Below are 20,034 nucleotides of genomic sequence, written 5' to 3' on the forward strand. Positions count from 1 at the left end.
GTGGTAACTAATTTTAACACAGGTACAAGAAAAAGCTGATGTAATTGGAATTTTGTCAGCCTCCTTTTGCACGATGGTCTAGGTGTTAAAAATAGAAGTGCAATCTAGAGTGGTGTTGTGCTGTAGTGACGGAGATGTTTTGGTAAGCTGCTTACGGTGCACTGTTTACATTTCTGAATATGATGCTGTGCTATGGGCATGGCTGGTAGAGAATCTTATGAATTAAATAAATCTCTGTACTGAACTAACAGTGTCTCCATGACTGATCAGTCATTACCCTTTAAGTTTCTAACCTGGCTATATAATGCAAATGTACTGACAGTTTGTATCTCTGTGTTTTCAGTCTTCTTGTCCATGAGATCCAGACTGACAACAGATACATGTGCCCTAGTATCTGTTAAAATCTTGTATTTATTTATCCAAGTTATCAAGCAACATTCCATATTTTTACAGTACTCCAATTCACTGGGAATGCTTCCTGATGGAAGAAACATTCCTGTTGGCATTTCATTGTTTCTTTTTTGCATTGTGCTTGCACTGTTTCCTGGATTCACAAACCCAAACCTTATCCTCATACTGCTGCCAATTATAACATTGTGGTTGGCAACACTGTGCCTTTAAATGTCCCTGCTGACCACAGAATATCTTCCATTCAGTGTGCTTGCACTGTCCACTTCTTGTAAGTGTGTAGCAACACAAAGTGCAGTGGCCAAATCCTCAGGGTTTGCCATTTGTACCCATTACAAAAAAAATGGATGTATCACTCTGAGAAACACATCCAGCACTCAATTTCCTGCTTTTTTGAGCAACGCACTGTCCGCATGTGGTTTGTGCATCAGCTCACAAGTCTGCTTATTAATCTTGCATATTCTGTTAGAAAATTATTCCAGTGTTCCATTAACTTTCTGCATTAAACTATTAAGTTTCTCCCTAAAAAAAATGGAGCACTGTTCTGTTTTCTATATCTCTGATGCTTTCTGTGTGGAACTATTGAGTTTTTCTATATCTCTGATGCAAACACTCTGCTAACTCACTGAATGTGGATACTTTATGAAGCACTTTGTGGTATTGTTTTGAATTATTTCTTGAAGCCTTCAGCAGCCATTCTCTTTATTTCCTGTATGATGATACAATTTCGGCCCTAGGCCTTTTTCAAGTATTTTATGGTTGAATTTTTTTGTAACAGATTATGTCATACACGTGTGAGATATGGTAAGAGATACAGGTTTTCACCTCACCCATGATACACAACTTGGCCATCCATGAGTATGTTTCATCTGACCAACTTCTTAACGACGACATGGCTAATACGTGGTCTATAAACACAGTAATGTCCTCTGTTGTTTCCTCAGAGTAGGGAGTTATTAGATTTGAAGCTGAAAAATCAATAAATGATGAAGAAGCACTTACAACTGTTTTAGTCTCACACAAACCTAATTGAAGCCGTTATTTTGTCAGTAAGGGTTGCTCTTGTTGCGTTAGCCATTTGTGAAGTGTTTTCTGCTATTCATTATCCTCCAACAATTTAGAAACTTGCTCTGTAAGGACGTCTATCACCTTGTTAGTACTAGCTGCCCGTATTTGTGTCATGTTTCTGCAATTTACCATTCCGTCTTTTACACGAACCACACTACTATTACTTCTGGCAATAATTCAGTAGCCACAGTTGCAAAAATCAAACAGTTACATTTAATTCCTATGCCTAATTGTTAACTAACAACATTCTGAACAATTGTCTGCTGTGTGACCGTGTTTTTTACAAGTAGTACATGTTGCTGTTACAGATCTGTTACATAATGCATAATGTCCCGTTAACTTGCAAATTTTTCAGAGTGTCGGAACAAGATTTTCTTGCCAACTGTTGGAAATCCACCAGTTCTCTCAAAGTCTTTATGCCCTAACCTGGATATAACAAAGCTTACACATTTACTTTTGAGAGCTAATGACAAAGGGTTTTCTGTGACTCAACCTCTGTGACTGATGCTGGTCTTGGTATGCTGGATCATGGGAGGGCATCCAGCTCTTACTTATTCTGTGCTGGAGAATTTCTGTACACCAGTTTGTAGTGGCCTCACTCTGCTGGGCTGGAGACCTCTACTAATTTGTCAGGATGCAGACCTAGGACCTGTGTGGCATTATTACAAGCATTAAAACAATATTGAAAACCATTCCATCTGTTACTGAAGATACAAGTCATTGCTGCTTCTTGTGCGTGGACTGTTAGATGCATAATCCGTAGAAGAATCTGCTGAACTCAGTAGTGAACCCATGGCTGCCAAGGGCAGTGCATCAGCTTGGATTTGAAGTTGGCTCTCTGACGTGGTGGTTTTGCTGCCCGCTGGTGAGGTAGACACACCCTTTCAGTAGTTCTTGTTTTGGAGATGTTGGTTATGAAGATGTGTGTGTTTTGATTCATACGCCATTTTGGGCAGCTCTTTATCGCTCCCAAATCACTGCACATGGCATCTTCATATGTGGACCACAATGTTGGATTCCTTGTAATCAGGCTGAATGCTGAACCTGGCCTGCCAGTACAGTGGGCTTTCTGGCCCGTATGACGCTGGAGTTTAGAGCAGCTCCTGCCCTGAACCAGAGTCATGTTGGTAAACCTTTGGTCTACCCATCAGTGCTGGCTGCTGTGCTGATATCAGTGGATGCAGGACTCCATCAGCCGTGGCTTCAGCTTGCTGATCGTTTCATAGGGCAGCAAGTGCAAAACCAACACTAGAACAATCTCACACACAAGATGTAACATACCATAACCAAAGAATTGAGTGTGAATGACATGAACACCATCAAACCTACTGATGGAGTGCCAAAAGATAGTGGGGGAGGTGTATTTATGTCACCGAGGAGAGACTCTGGTCTGTGACGTCATTTGTAATGACCAAATTGATTTAGCTCTTCCCAAGTCATCAGTGGTCTTCAGTTCTGCTACATTTTCATAATGAGTTTGTTATAGGGCCTTTACTGCTTATTCAGATTCTCACTTGTCATTGTTGTGTCCTATCTAGTGTCTCTTGTGTAATGTTGGGGGTGTAACGAAGGCAGTTTGGTGTGTACTAACCACTTTTGTTGAGTTGCTCGCAATCTCTCTTAAGAGTCGCTAGGTGGCTGTTTTTCCTGGCCCAGAAATGGTGTTGGAATGTTTACACGTACCAGCTTGTGACTGGTGAGGCTTCTGCATGATTGTGTAATGCCAGCTGTTAGAATAATTTTTACTCTCGCGTTCTTTTACCAGTTTCGTCATGTAACATTTGTCATGAATTTTACCCTTTTCTATCTGATTGGTTAACTATCTTAGATATTTACATTTACAGTGAACCTTTTGTTCCTATGATTACAAAAAAATCTTAACCTAGCTTAACATTATTTTTACATTGTACTCCAAAAATCTCTTGCTTCTTAGAATGAATCCATTCTAAAGGAATTTTGTAAATGGTTGTTCCCTTTGTGTGATTTGTTCTCTTTCTGAGGCAAAAGAATACAGCACAAATGAAAGTTAGATAGAGGAAATAGAGAAGATCCAAAGGAGAACAGCACATTTTGCTATGAGTTCATTTAGTAAGCATGAAAGTTTCATGGAGATGCTCGGTCAGCTCTGGTGATAGATACTGCTAGAGAGGCATTCTGTGTCACAGTATGGTCTACTGCTAAAATTTCAAGAGTGTACATTCCTAGAATTATCAATAAATATATTGCTTCCTCCTATGTATATCTCAGGGAAAAACCACAAAGATAAAATTAGAGATTAGAGCCCACACAGAGGCTTAGCAGCAATTGTTCATCCTACGAACGGTATGCAGCTGGAACAAGAAAAGGAAGAAGCGACAGTGATCCACAAAATACCTTCAGTCGCATACTATAATGTGGCTTGCAGGATGTAGATGTAGAAGTAGAAATACAGTAATATACTTTTGTTTGGTGTTTCTAATGGTAGAAGTTAGCTTGCCATGGAAATGGCCCTTAGTAGTCGTAATCATATTCAATAATTAAAAAATAGACTACTTAGATATAGCAAAACTTAATTTTGTTTAATTTAACTAACTGCTTCCAGTTTCATATTTATATTACGTGGACCTGAATCTTTGCTTTTATTTCTATATTTCACATTTTTGTGCACTTCATCAGGTGTTATGATGGAATGCCCTCTTATGTCCAGTCTTCATGCACTGTTTATTGTAAGAAATGAGGCCTGTTCATCCATTTTTCAATGCTTATTGGATTAATCTCAGTGTAAAGCTGTAAGGAAATTAATCTTCATTAGAATAAATCCCACGTTTATTAACAGGGTGATTATAATTGAAGTGAAACTTTCAAACCGCTGTAGAAATAACACCACTGGTCAGAATGACGTCAAATTGCAACGGAATAGTATTGGACAAGGGGGACAACGTATGGCAGAAGAAAAATAAATAGTTACAAAATGTAGCAGTAGATGGCGCTGCAAGCATCATAATTTAATAGTGGTCGACTACAAGTGACAAATGAATTGTACAACAATGCTTAAGGTTTACGTTTGATGTTAAACAAACTTTTCTACTCACTGCGCATGGGTGTACAGATGTGATACTGTTAGTTACGTAAGCCCATCCACCAAGGCAAGGTCATATCACATTGGATGAGAAAAACGAGTTTTTAATTGTCCTGGGGCAAAAAACTGCAAAAAAGCATCAATCACATCGGTTTTTAATTGTCCTGAGGCCAAAAACTGCATGAAAGGCATCAGTCAGAATCAAATTGGATTATTAATTTCCATATGACTGGCGCAAAACATGTCAGTGTGCTGTCTACCATTTTCTGCAACAAGTTGAAATCAAGAAACAGCATGTTCCACAACTGATCAAAGTGTTTCTGGTGTCATGTTCAGAATATGTTGTGCAATGCATGCCTTTAGTGCAGCTAAGTTTGCAATCGGAACACTGAACGCAACATCTTTCAGATAGCCCCACAGCCAGAAGTCACACACATTAAGATCAGGTGATCGGGACAGCCAGGCTGTAGGGCAATGGTGGCTGATAATTTTAGCATTTCCAAAATGGTGCTTCAGTAGCTGCTTAACTGGATTTGCAATGTGCGGAGGTGTGCCATCTTGCATAAAAATGATCCCATCCATGCTGTTGGAGAGCTGGAATGACGTGGTTGCACAAAAGACATTCATAGTGCTTACCAGAGACAGTACAGGAACATGAACCAGAAGCATCTGTCTCTCTAAAATAATATGGCCCTATGATAAATGATGCCAAAAACTCGCACCACATAGTGACCTTTTCAGGGTGAAGTGGTGCTGGTTGATTTGCATGTGGATTTTCCATTGCCCATATTCGACAATTCTGTTATATGCTCTTAGATGGAAGTGGGCTTTGTCTGTACACAAAATCTGCCATGGCCAATCATTGTCCACTTCCATTTCAGCAAGAAATTCTAAAGCAAAGGTCTTTGTTGCTGGCAGGTCAACAGGAAGCAACTTGTGCACATGGTTAATTTTGAATGGATAGCAAAGGATGTTTCATAGCATTTTACACACCAAGCTCCTGGGTTTGTCCAATATTCGCACTATTCTCCATGCACTACACGTTTGCACACCACCACTCGTCTCCTCCTGCATTGATGTGGCCACTGCTTCCACTGACGACATGTCAATTTGTTTCCTCCCTCTACCAGTTTGCACATCAAAAGAACCCATCATTTTGAATTTCCGAATGATTTCTTCCAGAACCATGGAAGTCATTGGACCGATGCCTTTTTTCAAACCCTTCAGTGTTTGGAACTTCTGCAGAGCAATGTGTGCACAGTCATCATTCTTGTAATACACTTTAAAAGCAGAGCACAATCCTGCATTGAGACAGTCATGCCGAATGATGCAGACGCAAAATGAGGAAAAGCCATGTACCCGGTGCGTTTGTACCAACTTCAATGGGTCGTGCGCAGAACAGGTGTTTTCATTTACATATTCTGACACATACAGCACTATCTGTTGATCAATTTTCAGCCCCCCCCCCTCCCTCTTCTGCCATACGTTTTCCCCCTTCTCCAATAATATTCCGTTGCAGTTTGATGTCATTCTGACCAGTGGTTTTATTTCTACAGCATTTTGAAAGTTTAACTTTAATTATAATCACCCTGTGTATCTTGTGTTCTTCTTGTCTTGAGGATCTTCTACATTTTGCACTGTAATTTCTGATGTTTTTATCTGTCTCCTCCATCTTTCTGCCATGCCTTTATTGTTTATTGCCCATATCCTCAAAGAATGCAATGTGAATGTTATTTGCTCTGTAATCCTGGAAAGTTGTCAGTGTTCCAGCTGGAATGAGCTGACAGAGAAAACACACTGAATCGTGTATTGAGGGACTCGTATTAAAACCAACAAAAGATTGAGGTCTAGTCTGAGATCTGGATCACATGGGTTTGATAAAAACTTCTACATCGAACTGCAGCTGAGTACTTTTGATAGTTAGTTTCAAATGGTTCAAATGGCTCTGAGCACTATGGGACCTAACATCTGTGCTCATCAGTCCCCTAGAACTTAGAACTACTTAAACCTAACTAACCTAAGGACATCACACACATCCATGCCCGAGGCAGGATTCGAACCTGCGACCGTAGCAGTCGCGCGGTTCCGGACTGGGCGCCTAGAACCGCTAGACCACCGCGGCCGGCGATAGTTAGTTTCCTTCATCAATAAAATTGTAATATCAAGTGAAAAGTAGGAATCACTTTTTTCCATGTTGCAACTTGTTCCACTGTAGTGAAGCCATTGTGAAAGTTATTTTAATATAGTTTATACAGTAACCTAGAAACTGGAAGTCTCTCATCAGGGTGCTATGTACATTAGTATTATATGAGAGAAATTGAGACTAAAACTATTTTATGACTGTACTAAGGCTGTTGTTATTATTTTAAAACTGACTGACAGAGTTACATGTGCCCAGGTTCTTGTGGACACTGGAGGTGTCGAGTACCGTAATCAGCGAGACCGACCACGTCTTCTGCAGATTCAGGTGGAACGTGCATCAATTACAAATATACGCAGTGTGGAACATAGCTCACGAGCAGATCTGGCTAAATGTGTGGATGTTCTTCAGTCCGCACCGTTGTTCTACGGTGCCAGCTTTCCTGCTATCCCTTCTGACAAACATGTTGTAACAGAAAAGTTCTTGAAGCATTTGGCAGGTAAGTTTTGCACATATCCAGTGGGCAGCAAGAAACTGCATAAAGTAAATACAGTGTAAGTGTGGATACATGTGACTGGTCAGTCAGGCTTCTTTTCAATAAGTAATGATCAACCATCAGTTCCCATCCTGAATTTCCGTTGCTGTATTTGTGCAGATGAAATAGATCTGTTTATTTGTTTCTACACTTTAAGTATCTCGAAATGTGTGCTGCTAGATATTTGGCTGTTAAGATTCATTTCATTAGTTAGCGGTGCTGTAATCTATCAGTGTTGGTTTACAAAGAAACTATTACATTTCAATATTATGAGAAGGAAAGGTGCTACTCACCATAGAGTGGAGATACTGAGTCACAGATTGGCACAACAACAAGATTTTCACACGTAAAGCTTTAGGCCAATGGTCTTTGTCAACAATAGACACACACATGCACACAGACACTCAGGCAAATGCAATTCACACACATGACTACAGTCTCAGGCAACTGAAACCACACTTGCCTGAGACTGAAGTTGTGTGTGTGAGTTGCGTTTGCCTGTGTGTGTGTGTGTGTGTGTGTGTGTGTGTGTTGACAAAGGCCATGGGCCGAAAGCTTTAAGTGTGAAAATCTTGTTGTTGTGCCTATCTGCAACTCAGCATCTCTGCTATATGGTGATTAGCAACTTTCCTTCCAATAATATTGTTACATTCCATCCTGGATTTTCCATTGTTTGACTACTACATTTCATTATGTGGAGGATCAACACTTAGAAGCATTACGTGCATGAAATGAATGTCCAGTTTCCACTCAGTTTGCAATAATTTTCTAAAAATATTATCTCCTTGTAGACAACTGCGTCGTTTTCATTTTCCTCTTTCAGGGAACACTTATATTTTTAAGGATTTCAGTATCTTTATTAGGCAACTCAATAATTTTATTTTTAGAGTTTGTAATATTCCTAACTTGTACACATTGATCTTGCTTACACTACTTAAACAACTAAGATAGTCATTCATAAATTTGGAATTGAGCTACCAGTCTCCTATGAAACCAAATACTGCATTGGTCATAAAGCATCCCTTCTCAATTTTCCTCCCACAAAAGTACAATATCACAGATATGTCAGTGCCACATTCTCATGCCCTCACAACATGGTTTCAGAAAGGGTAAATCTACAGAATCAGCAATTGTCAGTCTAACAGAATACATTTTACAGTCCTTAGATGAGAAAAAGGTTGTCTCTGCAATGTTTCTGGATCTTTCAAAGGCATTTGACACCATTGACCATGAAACGCTGATACAAAAATTAAGCAACTATGGCATTCGGGGGCAACCAGGTGAATGGATAAAATCATACTTGTGCAACCGCAAGCAGTATGTATCATTAGGAAACTCGTACCAATCAGAAACCAAATCCATCAAATATGGAGTGCCGCAGGGTTCGGTAATGGAACCATTGTTATTTAATGTATTTGTTAATGATATAGGTGTTGAGGAGGAAGAAAAGAAAATATTGTATGCTGATGACATGACAATACTAAATAGAGACCAAAATATGGAACAGCTTGAGAGAAGAGCATACATATCTGCAAATGTCACAGCTCAATGGCTGTTGGAAAATGAACTGGTTATAAATCTAAAAAAGGCTATGTATGCAGTGTTTCAAAACAAGGAAAAGGCTGTAGACATGGATTTAGAGGTTGATGGAACAAGGCTGGAAGAAGTAGAATCTGCTAGATTCCTAGGTATTCTTGTGGATAATGACCTGAAATGGAAAAAACATATTAATAATGTCTGTAAGAAACTGAGCTCTGTCATATTCTTAATGATGCAGCTATCACAGTATTCAGACAAGAACCTTCTGTGTACAGTGTATCATGGACTTTTCGAACCATACTTACAGTATGGAGTGACTGTGTGGGGAAACTCAAACAAACAAGAGACAAAACGAGTGTTCACATTACAAAAAAAAAAGCAATTAGGACCATTTTAAGAAGAAAGACCTCTGAAACATGCAGAAACTATTTCAAGAATTTAGGTATCTTAACTTTTTCATCGTTGTATATATACAAAACAATAATGTACATCACAAAAGGTAGTGAGGACTGGATTACAAATGCTAGTGTACACACCCACAATACAAGAAAGAAGAATGAAGTACGGAGCATACCCCACCGATTGGCAATGCTAGAAAAAGGACCCCAGTACTCTGGTATCAGACTACTAAGAAGTCTGCCCAAAAACCTGCAAGATAGTGTACTTCATAATGATTTTCCAAAGAAACTTAAAGACTATCTCATTGAAAAAGAGTTTTACAGTGTTGCAGAATACTTATGCCATTAAATTTGTATATATTGTTACTCATTATCAGTGATGTAAAAATGTAAGCTAAAGGTGTAGAAAAATAAGTGATAAAGAATGTTCATACTTTGACATGTCCTATATTACACGTCATTTACTGTACACAATGTAATCTTACAGGATCAAATAAAATTCAATTCAATTCAATTCAATTCAATTTCAAATGGTTTGAGTCAGTAAGTATTTTGAGAGCTGCTATATCTAACGTGAAACATAAACCGTGACAAGACATACTTAGAAGATAAACAGCACTGAACAAAAAAATATGAAGGTATCAAGCATTCTGGAGGGTTGTCAGTAACAACAATAAAAGACAATGATTTCTAGACAGTACTCAACATTTATTTCCACAATAATATTTATACAAATATGTGAAATAATCTGACATCATAAACTGGGACATGGTTTAATTTATCAGAGAGTATATCAGACAACTCATCAGAAAAGAACCTGCCAAAGTCCAGATCCAGGCATGAGTCCAGTAGCAGTAGATACAGACAAAGTCCAAATAGCACATTGAATGCTGCACAAACAATCTCACAATTCGTTATAAAAGGCACACTGAGAACTCTTCAAAATTCTGGCATATATAAACACTGAAGTGGCCTTAAGTGGCTAATGACAGTCTGTAGCCAACCTGTCATTAGTTCCGGGAACCAGCTTGTGTAATACACTGCCAGAGACCACGCACCTTACACTAGGCAACTCACAGTACCCCCATTAGACATTATATCATTTATGCAGATCACTTATGTACTTTACATATCTATATCTAGCAAGGTTGTTTGATTCTTATCCCCTAAAACTAGCCCAAAGAATCAAAAGTGCCCTGTTCAGTGGAGGAAGAATTCCCGGCATGTGACATTGCAGTTCTGCAGTTGATGTGATGTAGGTATGTTTCTGGTAGAAGCTGGTTGGCTGTTCCACATCAAGCCAACACTTGAAGGGGGAAGGAAGTGATGATAATGGCGATGCTGGCTGGTCCACTTCCATTGGTATGAACTTCGTCGATTAGCAGGACTTGCAGAGAGACAATTGAAAATGGGTGTGTCACAGGTGACCCTGAAAAATGTAATGAACTGTGCTAAATTTCCACATCTAGCCTTAAGCGAACCCAAATGTACATACCCACAATGAGGTGCCAACTTGTAGTGGTATCCTCGTCACACTCTTGTTACTGTCGGAACTGACCAGAGAGTGTCTGATGAGGTCGGCCGTGAAGCAGGGCAGCTGGACTTTGGCCGTGGATGCGTGTTACTCTGTATGTTATTAATAAACTATTTACTGTTCTTTAAGAAATGCCAAAGCAAAATTCTGTAAACATTTAGTTTTTAAAGTATGCATAAATGTCTTCATAGTGCAATTGGATGTGAGGTGAAAGGCAAGTTACTTTGATGTCTGATGCCATTGTCTGTACAGAAGTGCTTAGAGGTAGCTCCTATAAGACACTGGGAAATGGGAGTGTGACTGTAACAGTATCAGGTCAAGCGAAACTGGCATAGATATGATTTGGCATGGATATGATCCCACATTTGTGCGGGCTCTGGCCATGAGAGAAAAATGTTTGTGGAGCTGCTGGTTGATATATTCTACATGCCTGACAATTCTGTATAAGTTGTCTAATGTTGTCATCCATTTTTGGACAATAAACTTACATCCTAGCAAGATTTTTCAACATTATAGTTCTGTAATGTAATTGACGAAGTAAGTTTAAAAAGTTATTTTGCAAGGAAGGTGAAATTACAGCCCTGTGCGTTCTCTGTTTTCAGATGATATAAGAAGGATGTCTATGAAAGCTTGTAACTTATATTGTCTTACAAAATATTGATGAAGAGAGGGATTTTTGTTGTCAATAACTGGGTTGACCATGCATGTGTAAAATGTAGTGCTTTGCTCAGATTAGGGTCATGCATTGTATCTGTTGATGTGTCCCAAGCCTTGATGTAAAATTATTGAAAGATTTGGACAATTTGACAGACTATTTACTGTCATACACTTTCTTGGCTATGAACACCAGACCACTATATCAACAGTAATGATCAGTGTTTGAAAATATAATATAAGCAGATAAAAAATCTGCTCAACAAGTAGTGGCAAAAGAAAACACATATAAAAGATGTGGGAATATGCAAGCTTTCAGAGCCTGTGGTGCCTCCTCACGACAGAACGTTTGAAAGGAAAGCAAGAGGGATAAAGGAAAAGGGGTATTGAGTATTAGAAAGTGGGACGGAAAAAGCCTGTCAGAATCCAGACAGAGTAGACTTAATGGATGGGATGAGAAGGAATGGCTGACAATTGGTTCATGCACTAGACAAGATTTGAAAATTTGAGAATCTACAACTGGAAGATGGTGTATAAGCAAGACAAGGATCACTGAAAAAACGTTGTGAAAGAGTCAATAAGAGTAAAGCCAACTGCATTATACATTGTAGACAGATAGTGGGGCAAGGGGAGGGGGGAGGAGGAGGAGTCAGTTCAGGAAATAAAAGGGAATTGAAGAAAAGAAGTAATTAACTGAACAGAAATGCTGAGATCACAGGAATTAATGTAAATTTAGGTCAGATGAGTGGTAAGAACTGAAGACATGTAAGCCGGTTCTCAGTTGTGAATGTCTGAAAACTGGTGGCAGAAGAGAGAATCCAGGTGACACGTTTCGTGAAACAGATGTCGAAGTCACAACTGTCATGTTGTAGGGCGGGCTCTACAATGGACTTTTTGCCACTGTACACCACCTGTACCCATTCATCCTAACTGAGACTTGATGGTAGTCATACAAATGTAGCAGGTCAAAGAGTGCATTTGTAACAGCTCATACACAACATACTATATGTTTTACCAGTTACAGGGATGATGAAGTTGCTGATAGGAGGGTGTGTCGAGTGAGCCTTACAGTGGGGACAGTCGCAGACCACAAGGTGAGGAAATGCGTGCACACAGAGCATTGGATCTGATCTGGATACTGCAAAGATATATGTGTGTGTGTGTGTGTGTGGGGGGGGGGGGGGGGATGAAAACTTATTATAGGTGGTTGGGCAGTATATCAGGCAGAATGGACCTCATTTTCTGGGCATGGTTTAGGAAATCACAGCCCTGTCAAAGTAGTTGATTAATACATTCAAGACCAGAATACTACTGTATGACAAGAAGTGCACTCCTAAGTTGTTTTTTGGGGGGCTCAGCAGTACTGGTACTACCAACAGTTTATAGATTTAATGTAAACAGAAATTTATAGTTGATGCTTGGTAAGGATAACGTCAGCATCAAGGAAAGTGGCATGAGATCTGGAACAAGACCAAATGAAATCTGGTTGGGAGAATGTATTTAGAGATTGCAAAAATTTCAACAGATCAGCTTCACCATGCTTCCATATGCAAAGATGTCATCAGTGTTCCTAAACCAAATTAAGAACTTAAGGTTTATGGATCCCAGGGAAGTCCCCTCCAAGAGACTGATGAAAAGGTTGACTTAAGAAGGAGCCATCCTGTTATCCATGGCCTTACCCCTGATATGTTTATATATCTGCCCCTGCTTTGGTTTAGATACGTTGATGACATCTTTGCCATATGAACACATGACAAGGCTGAGCCATTGAAATTTTTGGAATCTCCAAATAGATTCTGCTGATTATATTTCACATGGTCTATGTCAATTTCCTTGATGTTGACCTCATATTCACTGAGGACAAACTACACACTTTTGCTCACATTAAACCTACAAACAAATAACAGTACTGACATTTTGACAGTTTCTATCCTTGCATGTCTAAAGTTCCCCCTCCTACACCCTTGGCAATTAAGGAAAACATATTTGTTCAGATGTAGATTCTTTGCAGGATTACACCATCGTTCCCACGTCTGCCTTCACTGTATGTAATTATTCCACTAACCTACTTCAAAAGCAGATTTCCTGGGTCATCACATGCAGTCCTGCTGCTGCCAATCCCTCCAAAAAACTACTTGGGAGTTCAAACCTCTTGTCACTTATTCCTATCCTGGTCTTGACTGTATTAATCAGCTATTTCGACAGGGCTGTGACTTCCTAAAATCATGCCTAGAAAATTAGATCTTTTCTGCCTCATACATTGCCCATTCCTCCTAGAACAACTTTCCATCTCCCCTCACCCCCTAATCTCTGCAATATCTTGGTCAGACCCTACACATGTTGTGCACCTGTTTCTCTACCATAGGGTTCCCAACCTATCAAAGGGAAATGTCACATGTTGTATATCAGTTGTAATGCAAACACAGTTAGCCTTCTACATTGCTCTGACTACCACCAAGTTATCAGTTAGGCTGAATGGGCATAGGGAGTGTATACTGGCAACACACAATGTTCTATTGCATAGCATACCATACAACATGAGCAATGACCTTGGTGCCTTTTCGACCACACATGTCATCTGAATTGTCCGACTTGACATCAGTTTCTCAAAACTTCAAAAGTGAAATTGTCTGTACATATGCTTGGTTCTCACCACTTAGCGGGTCTAAATTTACATTAATTTCTGTGATCTCATCATTTCTTTTCAGTAACTATTCCAAGCACTATCTTCCACCTTTAAGTTCTCAAGTTTTGAAATCTCATCGGTTGCAGCCACCAGCACTTAGTGTTTCCTTCTCATCCATCCAGTAAGTCCCTCCTAACACTGTGTTTTGTGCAGCTTTTCGGTAAGTCTTCTCATTTCCTAAACCTCACTAGTCCTTTACCTTCATCCCTCTTCCATTCCCTTCAACCCTTCTGCCAGAGGAAGGAACCATTTTGTCCCAAAATCTTGCTTATTCCCCACATCTTTCACATGACACAACTTGGGTAGTATATTTTGGATCTATCTATATTATATATTCGAACTCTAGACCAAATTCCAGGAGGCTATGTAGAGGATGTATCTCGGTTTGAATGTAGCTGCAGTTGGTGATAATAATGGAATATTGAAAACACTGACAGATGCAAATCTTAGTGCTGGAGACATGTTCAGTGCTATTGGGCAGTTAGGGTTTCAGGCCATAAAGGGAAACTAAAAAATTATGATCAGTAATTAGCTGAAATTTGTTTCTGTATAAAAACATCTTACATTCTGATACATGAAAAATGGTTGCTATGGCTTGCTTTGTGATGTAGGTATATTTTTCTGGTGTTGTTGATAATGTTATTGGTGCAAATTCCTAAGGCCTTTGGAAACACATGGAAATTTTTATCGTAAGACTGCACTTCTTGCATGTGCAGAGGCACTGCTTGCTAAAAGGAAGGGCAGTGCTGATTGGTATCAAGGTGCTGATTTTAGCTCGGTTTTTAATTACAGGCTTTACACTATTGAAAGTTTGTGCCTCTCATGTATGAGATTTTGGTTGCTTGAGGGAATTGAGCATAAATATAGATTTACTCAAGAATAATTGCAAATCAGGAGAGAGAAAGCTGGTGCTCTGTGGATTGGAGTGTGGAATGTGAGCTCCCTTAATTGGGCAAGTAGGTAAGAAAATTTAAAAAGGAAAATGGATAGGTTAAAGCTGGATGTAGTAGGAATTAGTGAAGTTCGGTGGCAGGAGGACCAAGATTTCTGTGAGTACAGGATTATAAATACAAAATCAAATAGGGGTAATGCAGGAGTAGGTTTAATAATGAATAAAAAATAGGAGCACGGGTAAGCTACTATGAACAGCATAGTGAAAGCATTATTGTGGCCAGGATAGACATGAAGCCCACGCCTACCACAGTAGTACAAGTTTATATGCCAACTAGCTCTGCAGATGACAAAGAGATTGAAGAAATGTATGATGAGATAAGAAAAAATTATTCAGATAGTGAAGGGATACAAAAATTTAAAAGTTATGGGAGGCTGGAATTTGATAGTACGAAAAGGAAGAGAAGGAAAAGTAGTTGGTGAATATGCAATAGGTGTAAGGAATGAAAGAGGAAGCCACCTGGTAGAATTTTGCTTCAAGAATCCTGAAAGAAGGCTGTATATGTAGAAGAGGCCTGGAGACACTGGAAGGTTTCAGATAAATATATTGTAAGACATTTCCAGGGGCAGATGTGGACTATGACCACAATATATTGGTTATGAACTGTAGATTAAAACTCAAGAAACAGCAAAAAGGTGGGAATTTAAGGAGATGGGACCTGGATAAACTGACTAAACCAGAGGTTGTACAGAGTTTCAGGGAGAGCATAAGGGAACAATTGACAGGGATGGGGGAAAGAAATACAGTAGAAGAAGAATGGGTAGCTTTGAGAGATGAAATAGTAAAGGCAGCAGTGGATCAAGTAGGTAAAAAGACGAGGGCTAGTAGAAATCGTTGGGTAGCAGAAGAGATATTGAAATGAATTGATGAAATGAGAAAATGCAGTAAATGAAGCAGGCAAAAAGGAATACAAACACCTCAAAAATGAGATCGACAGGAAGTGCATAATTGCTAAGCAGGGATGGCCTCAGGACAAATGTAAGGCTGTAGATGCCTATATCACTAGGGTTGTAAGGGTAAGATAGATACTACCTACAGGAAAATTAAAGAGGCCTTTGGAGAAAAGAGAACCACTTGTATTAATATCAAGGAGCTGGAATGGAGAACTAGTTCTAAGCAAAGTAGGGAAGGCAGAAAGGTGGAAGGAGTGTATAGAGGGTCTATACAAGTGCAATGTACTTCAGGGCAGTTTTATGGAAATGGAACAGGATGTAGATATGATACTGCGTGAAGAGTTTGACAGAGCACTGACCTAAGACCGAAGTCGAAATGAGGCCCCAGGAGTAGACAACATTCCATTGGGAGAGTGAGCCCTGACAAAACTCTACCATCTGGTGAGCAAGATGTATGAGACAGGCAAAATACCCTCAGACTTCAAGAAGAATACAATAATTCCAATCCCAAAGAAAGCACGTGTTGACAGGTGTTGAAATTACCAAATTATCAGTTTCATAAGTCACGGCTGCAAAATACTAACATGAATTCTTTACAGACAAATGGAAAAACTGGTAGAAGCCGAGTACGAGGAAGATCAGTTTGGATTCAGTAGAAATACTGGAACATGTGAGGCAATACTGAACCTATGACTTATCTTAGAAGATAGATTAAGTAAAGGCAGATCTACGTATCTAGCATTTGTAGACTTAAAGAAAGGTTTTGACAATGTTGACTGGAATACTCTCTTTCAAATTCTGAAGGTGGCAGGGGTAAAATACAGGGAGCAAAAGGCTATTTACAATTTGTACTGAAACCAGATGGCAGTTACAAAGAGTCGAGGGGCATGAAAGGTAAGCAGTGGTTGGTAAGGGAGTGAGACAGAGTTGTAGCCTATCCCCAATGTCATTCAATCTGTATATTGAGCAAGCAGTAAAGGAAACAAAAGAAAAATTCGGAGTAGGAAATAAAATCTTTGTTGTTTGCCGATGATATTGTAATTCTGTCAGAGACAGCGAAGGACCTGGAAGAGCAGTTGAACGGAATGGACATCGATAAAAGCAAAACGCGGATAATGGAATGTAGTCAAATTAAATCAGGTGAAGCTGAGGGAATTAGATTAGCAAATGAGACACTGAAAGTAGTAAATGGGTTTTGCTATTTGGGGAGCAAAATAACTGATGATGGTCGAAGTAGACAGGATATAAAATGCAGACTGGCAATAGCAAGGAAAGAGTTTCTGAAGAAAAGAAATTTGTTAACATTGAGTATAGATTTAAGTGTCAGGAAATCTTTTCTCAAAGTATTTATATGGAGTGTAGCCATGTATGGAAGTGAAACATGGACGATAAATAGTGTGGACAAGAAGAGAATAGAAGCTTTCGAAATGTGGTGCTGCAGAAGAATGCTGAATATTAGATGGGTAGATCATGTAGGTAGATCATGTAATTAATGAGGAGGTACTGAATAGAATTGGGTAGAAGAAGAATTTGTGGCACAAAGTGACTAGGAGGGAGGATCGGTTGGTGTGACATGGTCTGAGGCATCAAGGGATCATCAATTTAGTATTGGAGGAGAAGTGTGGAGGCTAAAAATCATAGAGGGAGACCAACAGATGAATGCGCTAAACAGATTCAGGACATAGGTTGCAGTAGTTACTTGAAAATGAAGAAGCTTGCACAGGGTAGAATAGCATGGAGAGCTGCATCAAACAAGTCTGTGGACTGAAGACCATGACACAACAACAATTACAAATCTTTAAGGTTAGTCAGAACCAGCAGGTTTCCAATTATTGCAACATACTCTTGGTTGATTTGAGACCATCCTTGCTTAGGGTGTATCCTACATATGGAACAGAAGGTTGGAAACAAGTACATTAGGAAAAATTATATAAGGTCCTGCTGTGAAAGTTCCTTAAACACAAGTTGCAAATTTTTCAGATGACCATCATACTGTAAATTGACCCTTCATGTGAATTTTTGTGTTTAGGAATAAAAAAATAAGTCACTTGGCACCATCTTGTGTGAGTATGAATGAAGGGTGGTTGAAAATTGACCCCCCCCCCCCCCTCTCTCTCTCTCTCTCTCTCTCTCTCTCTCTCTCTCTCTCTCTCTCTCTCTTTTCCTATGACATTGACATTCAAATAATACTGAGAATTTACAGTGATGCCAGTGAAAATAAATTCCCTTCAATAATGCCACGAGAAAAAAAGGTGATGAACATTGTCTTCACTTTCAATTTTGTCATTCGCAACTTCTTCGGTCTTGGCAAACCACTACAGACTCATTCTGTGTGGTAGGTTCATATTGATAACACCAAGCCTCACCACCTGTGATGATTTTTTCCAGAAAGAGTTGTCCATGTTTTTCATTTCAGTCAAGTCATGGCAGGCATATGCCTTGTTGTCATTTGGGTGCCAAGGTGTGCAGGACAAACTGTATGCATGCTTTTCTCTTTTTCAAAACATTCTGGAGAATGCTCTGAACATTTTATTCAGAGATGTTCAGTTCTCCAGCAATAGATCTGCGTGAATGATGATGGTCCATTCCAAAAGATCACGAAACTTTTTAGTGTTTCTGTCGCATAAAGTTGGGATGGGACACCCTGACACCATGTTGTCCATGAGCGACATCTGTTCTTCTTTAAAACATTTAAACCATTGAAACACTCTTGCATGATGATTACCACTATGAGTCTTATTCATGGGCTCCAATATTTTCACAGCCATTTTATCATGTGAAATTGAATTGTTGCTTGTTGTTTCACTGCGATTTGTGACGTGACAATGTTGATACACTATGGCTGCATGTCTACTACAAAACATTGCCTTCTCACAGATGAATTGTTGAATGCATATCTATTGCTTATAGTTGTTTGTACAAGCTGCCATCTTATTTACTGTGCTGATATCACTTATATGCCAGGAATAAAATTACTCTCAGTTTGATCCATGCATGGAATCCAGCACTTTGTGTGATAAATGCATAGACATTGCTACAGTGTGCCTCCTATTGATGTGACAATAGCCTTAATGGATTGTGTGTCTGCGGCTGCTCCTCCAAAATCTAATGGATCAGTCAATGCCTTGGGTAGACACATCGTCTAGGTAATCTGTGCATTGTATTGCTTTTTTAATATCTTTTTTAAAATCTTATACAGTCCAAAAGGGGCATAGATGACAAAAGATTTTTTTTTCAATTCTTAATCTAATGGGAGTTAAAAATAAGTGTTGAACAGATCCATCTTGGAAAACTATTGCCCTCCAGAAAGCTGTACAATTAGTTCCTGGCTCTAGGCTCAGGATACAAGCCTTGCTTTCTGGTTTGCTGGTGTTGCTTGAAGCAGTCTAGTTCTTCTTTAAGGTCACATTATGGCATTGGTATTGGATGGATTTGAATGAAAAGAAGCAGCATAGAAAATGTAAGCATAATGTGAGCCTAAAAATTTGTTGCTCTTCCTAGGCCAGGTTGCAACAGTGGGACAAACTTTGGACAAAGTGAATCTATTTCATCACAAAGAGTAGGTTGCTGAATGGCACAAACAGATTTGCAAATGGAAATCTGAAGCCAGTCTATGCTCAAGGCCAAATCTTCTACTGTTAAGAATATGCTGGTATAAGTTAACATCTGTAATAGTCAGGAGTATAGTTTATAGACCAAGGATCAGAGCATTATGGCTGCCATACACCCAGAATTGAGATTTTTAGGGTGTTAGTTGTGGAACAGCAGTGTTAAAGTGTGAAGATTTATTTACAATGCACACTAAAGTGTCTGTACCAAAAGGAGAGTGATTGAAAACTCTTAAATAACAGCTGAAAATATTAATTTCTTCTTGAGAGAGAGAGAGAGAGAGAGAGAGAGAGAGAGAGTCATTGTGGCTACATTTGAAAACTGTTTGAGTGTATTGTCACAATATGGGTTTGGGCAGAGGGCCCATGGAATTGTCTATTGTATACTTCAGCAACATGTTCTCCTTTGAAGTCAGTTGGGCACTGAGCTTCATAGTAAAGATATTCTACATGTGGCTGCTTTACAAACACTTTGGGCGACTTGGAAAATGGCAAGAGCTATGGAATGTTTGGTTGCTGCACTTCTTGTAGGTCTCAAAGGCATTGGCAATTCAGATCACT

General features: G+C 39.3%; 1 protein-coding gene across 2 annotated transcripts in view; it reads left to right on the forward strand.

Annotated features, from left to right (window-relative positions):
- Positions 1–20,034, forward strand: part of LOC126095279 (UHRF1-binding protein 1-like) — a 473,334-nt gene that overhangs the window by 224,425 nt on the left and 228,875 nt on the right. For both annotated transcript variants that reach the window (XM_049910038.1, XM_049910037.1), the window contains exon 10: positions 6,933–7,173. In XM_049910038.1, the coding sequence (XP_049765995.1) occupies positions 6,933–7,173 (241 nt within the window). The remainder of the gene's footprint in view (positions 1–6,932; positions 7,174–20,034) is intronic.

The sequence above is a fragment of the Schistocerca cancellata genome, chromosome 8 (genome assembly GCF_023864275.1).
Source record: "Schistocerca cancellata isolate TAMUIC-IGC-003103 chromosome 8, iqSchCanc2.1, whole genome shotgun sequence".
NCBI classification, from domain to species: domain Eukaryota; kingdom Metazoa; phylum Arthropoda; class Insecta; order Orthoptera; family Acrididae; genus Schistocerca; species Schistocerca cancellata.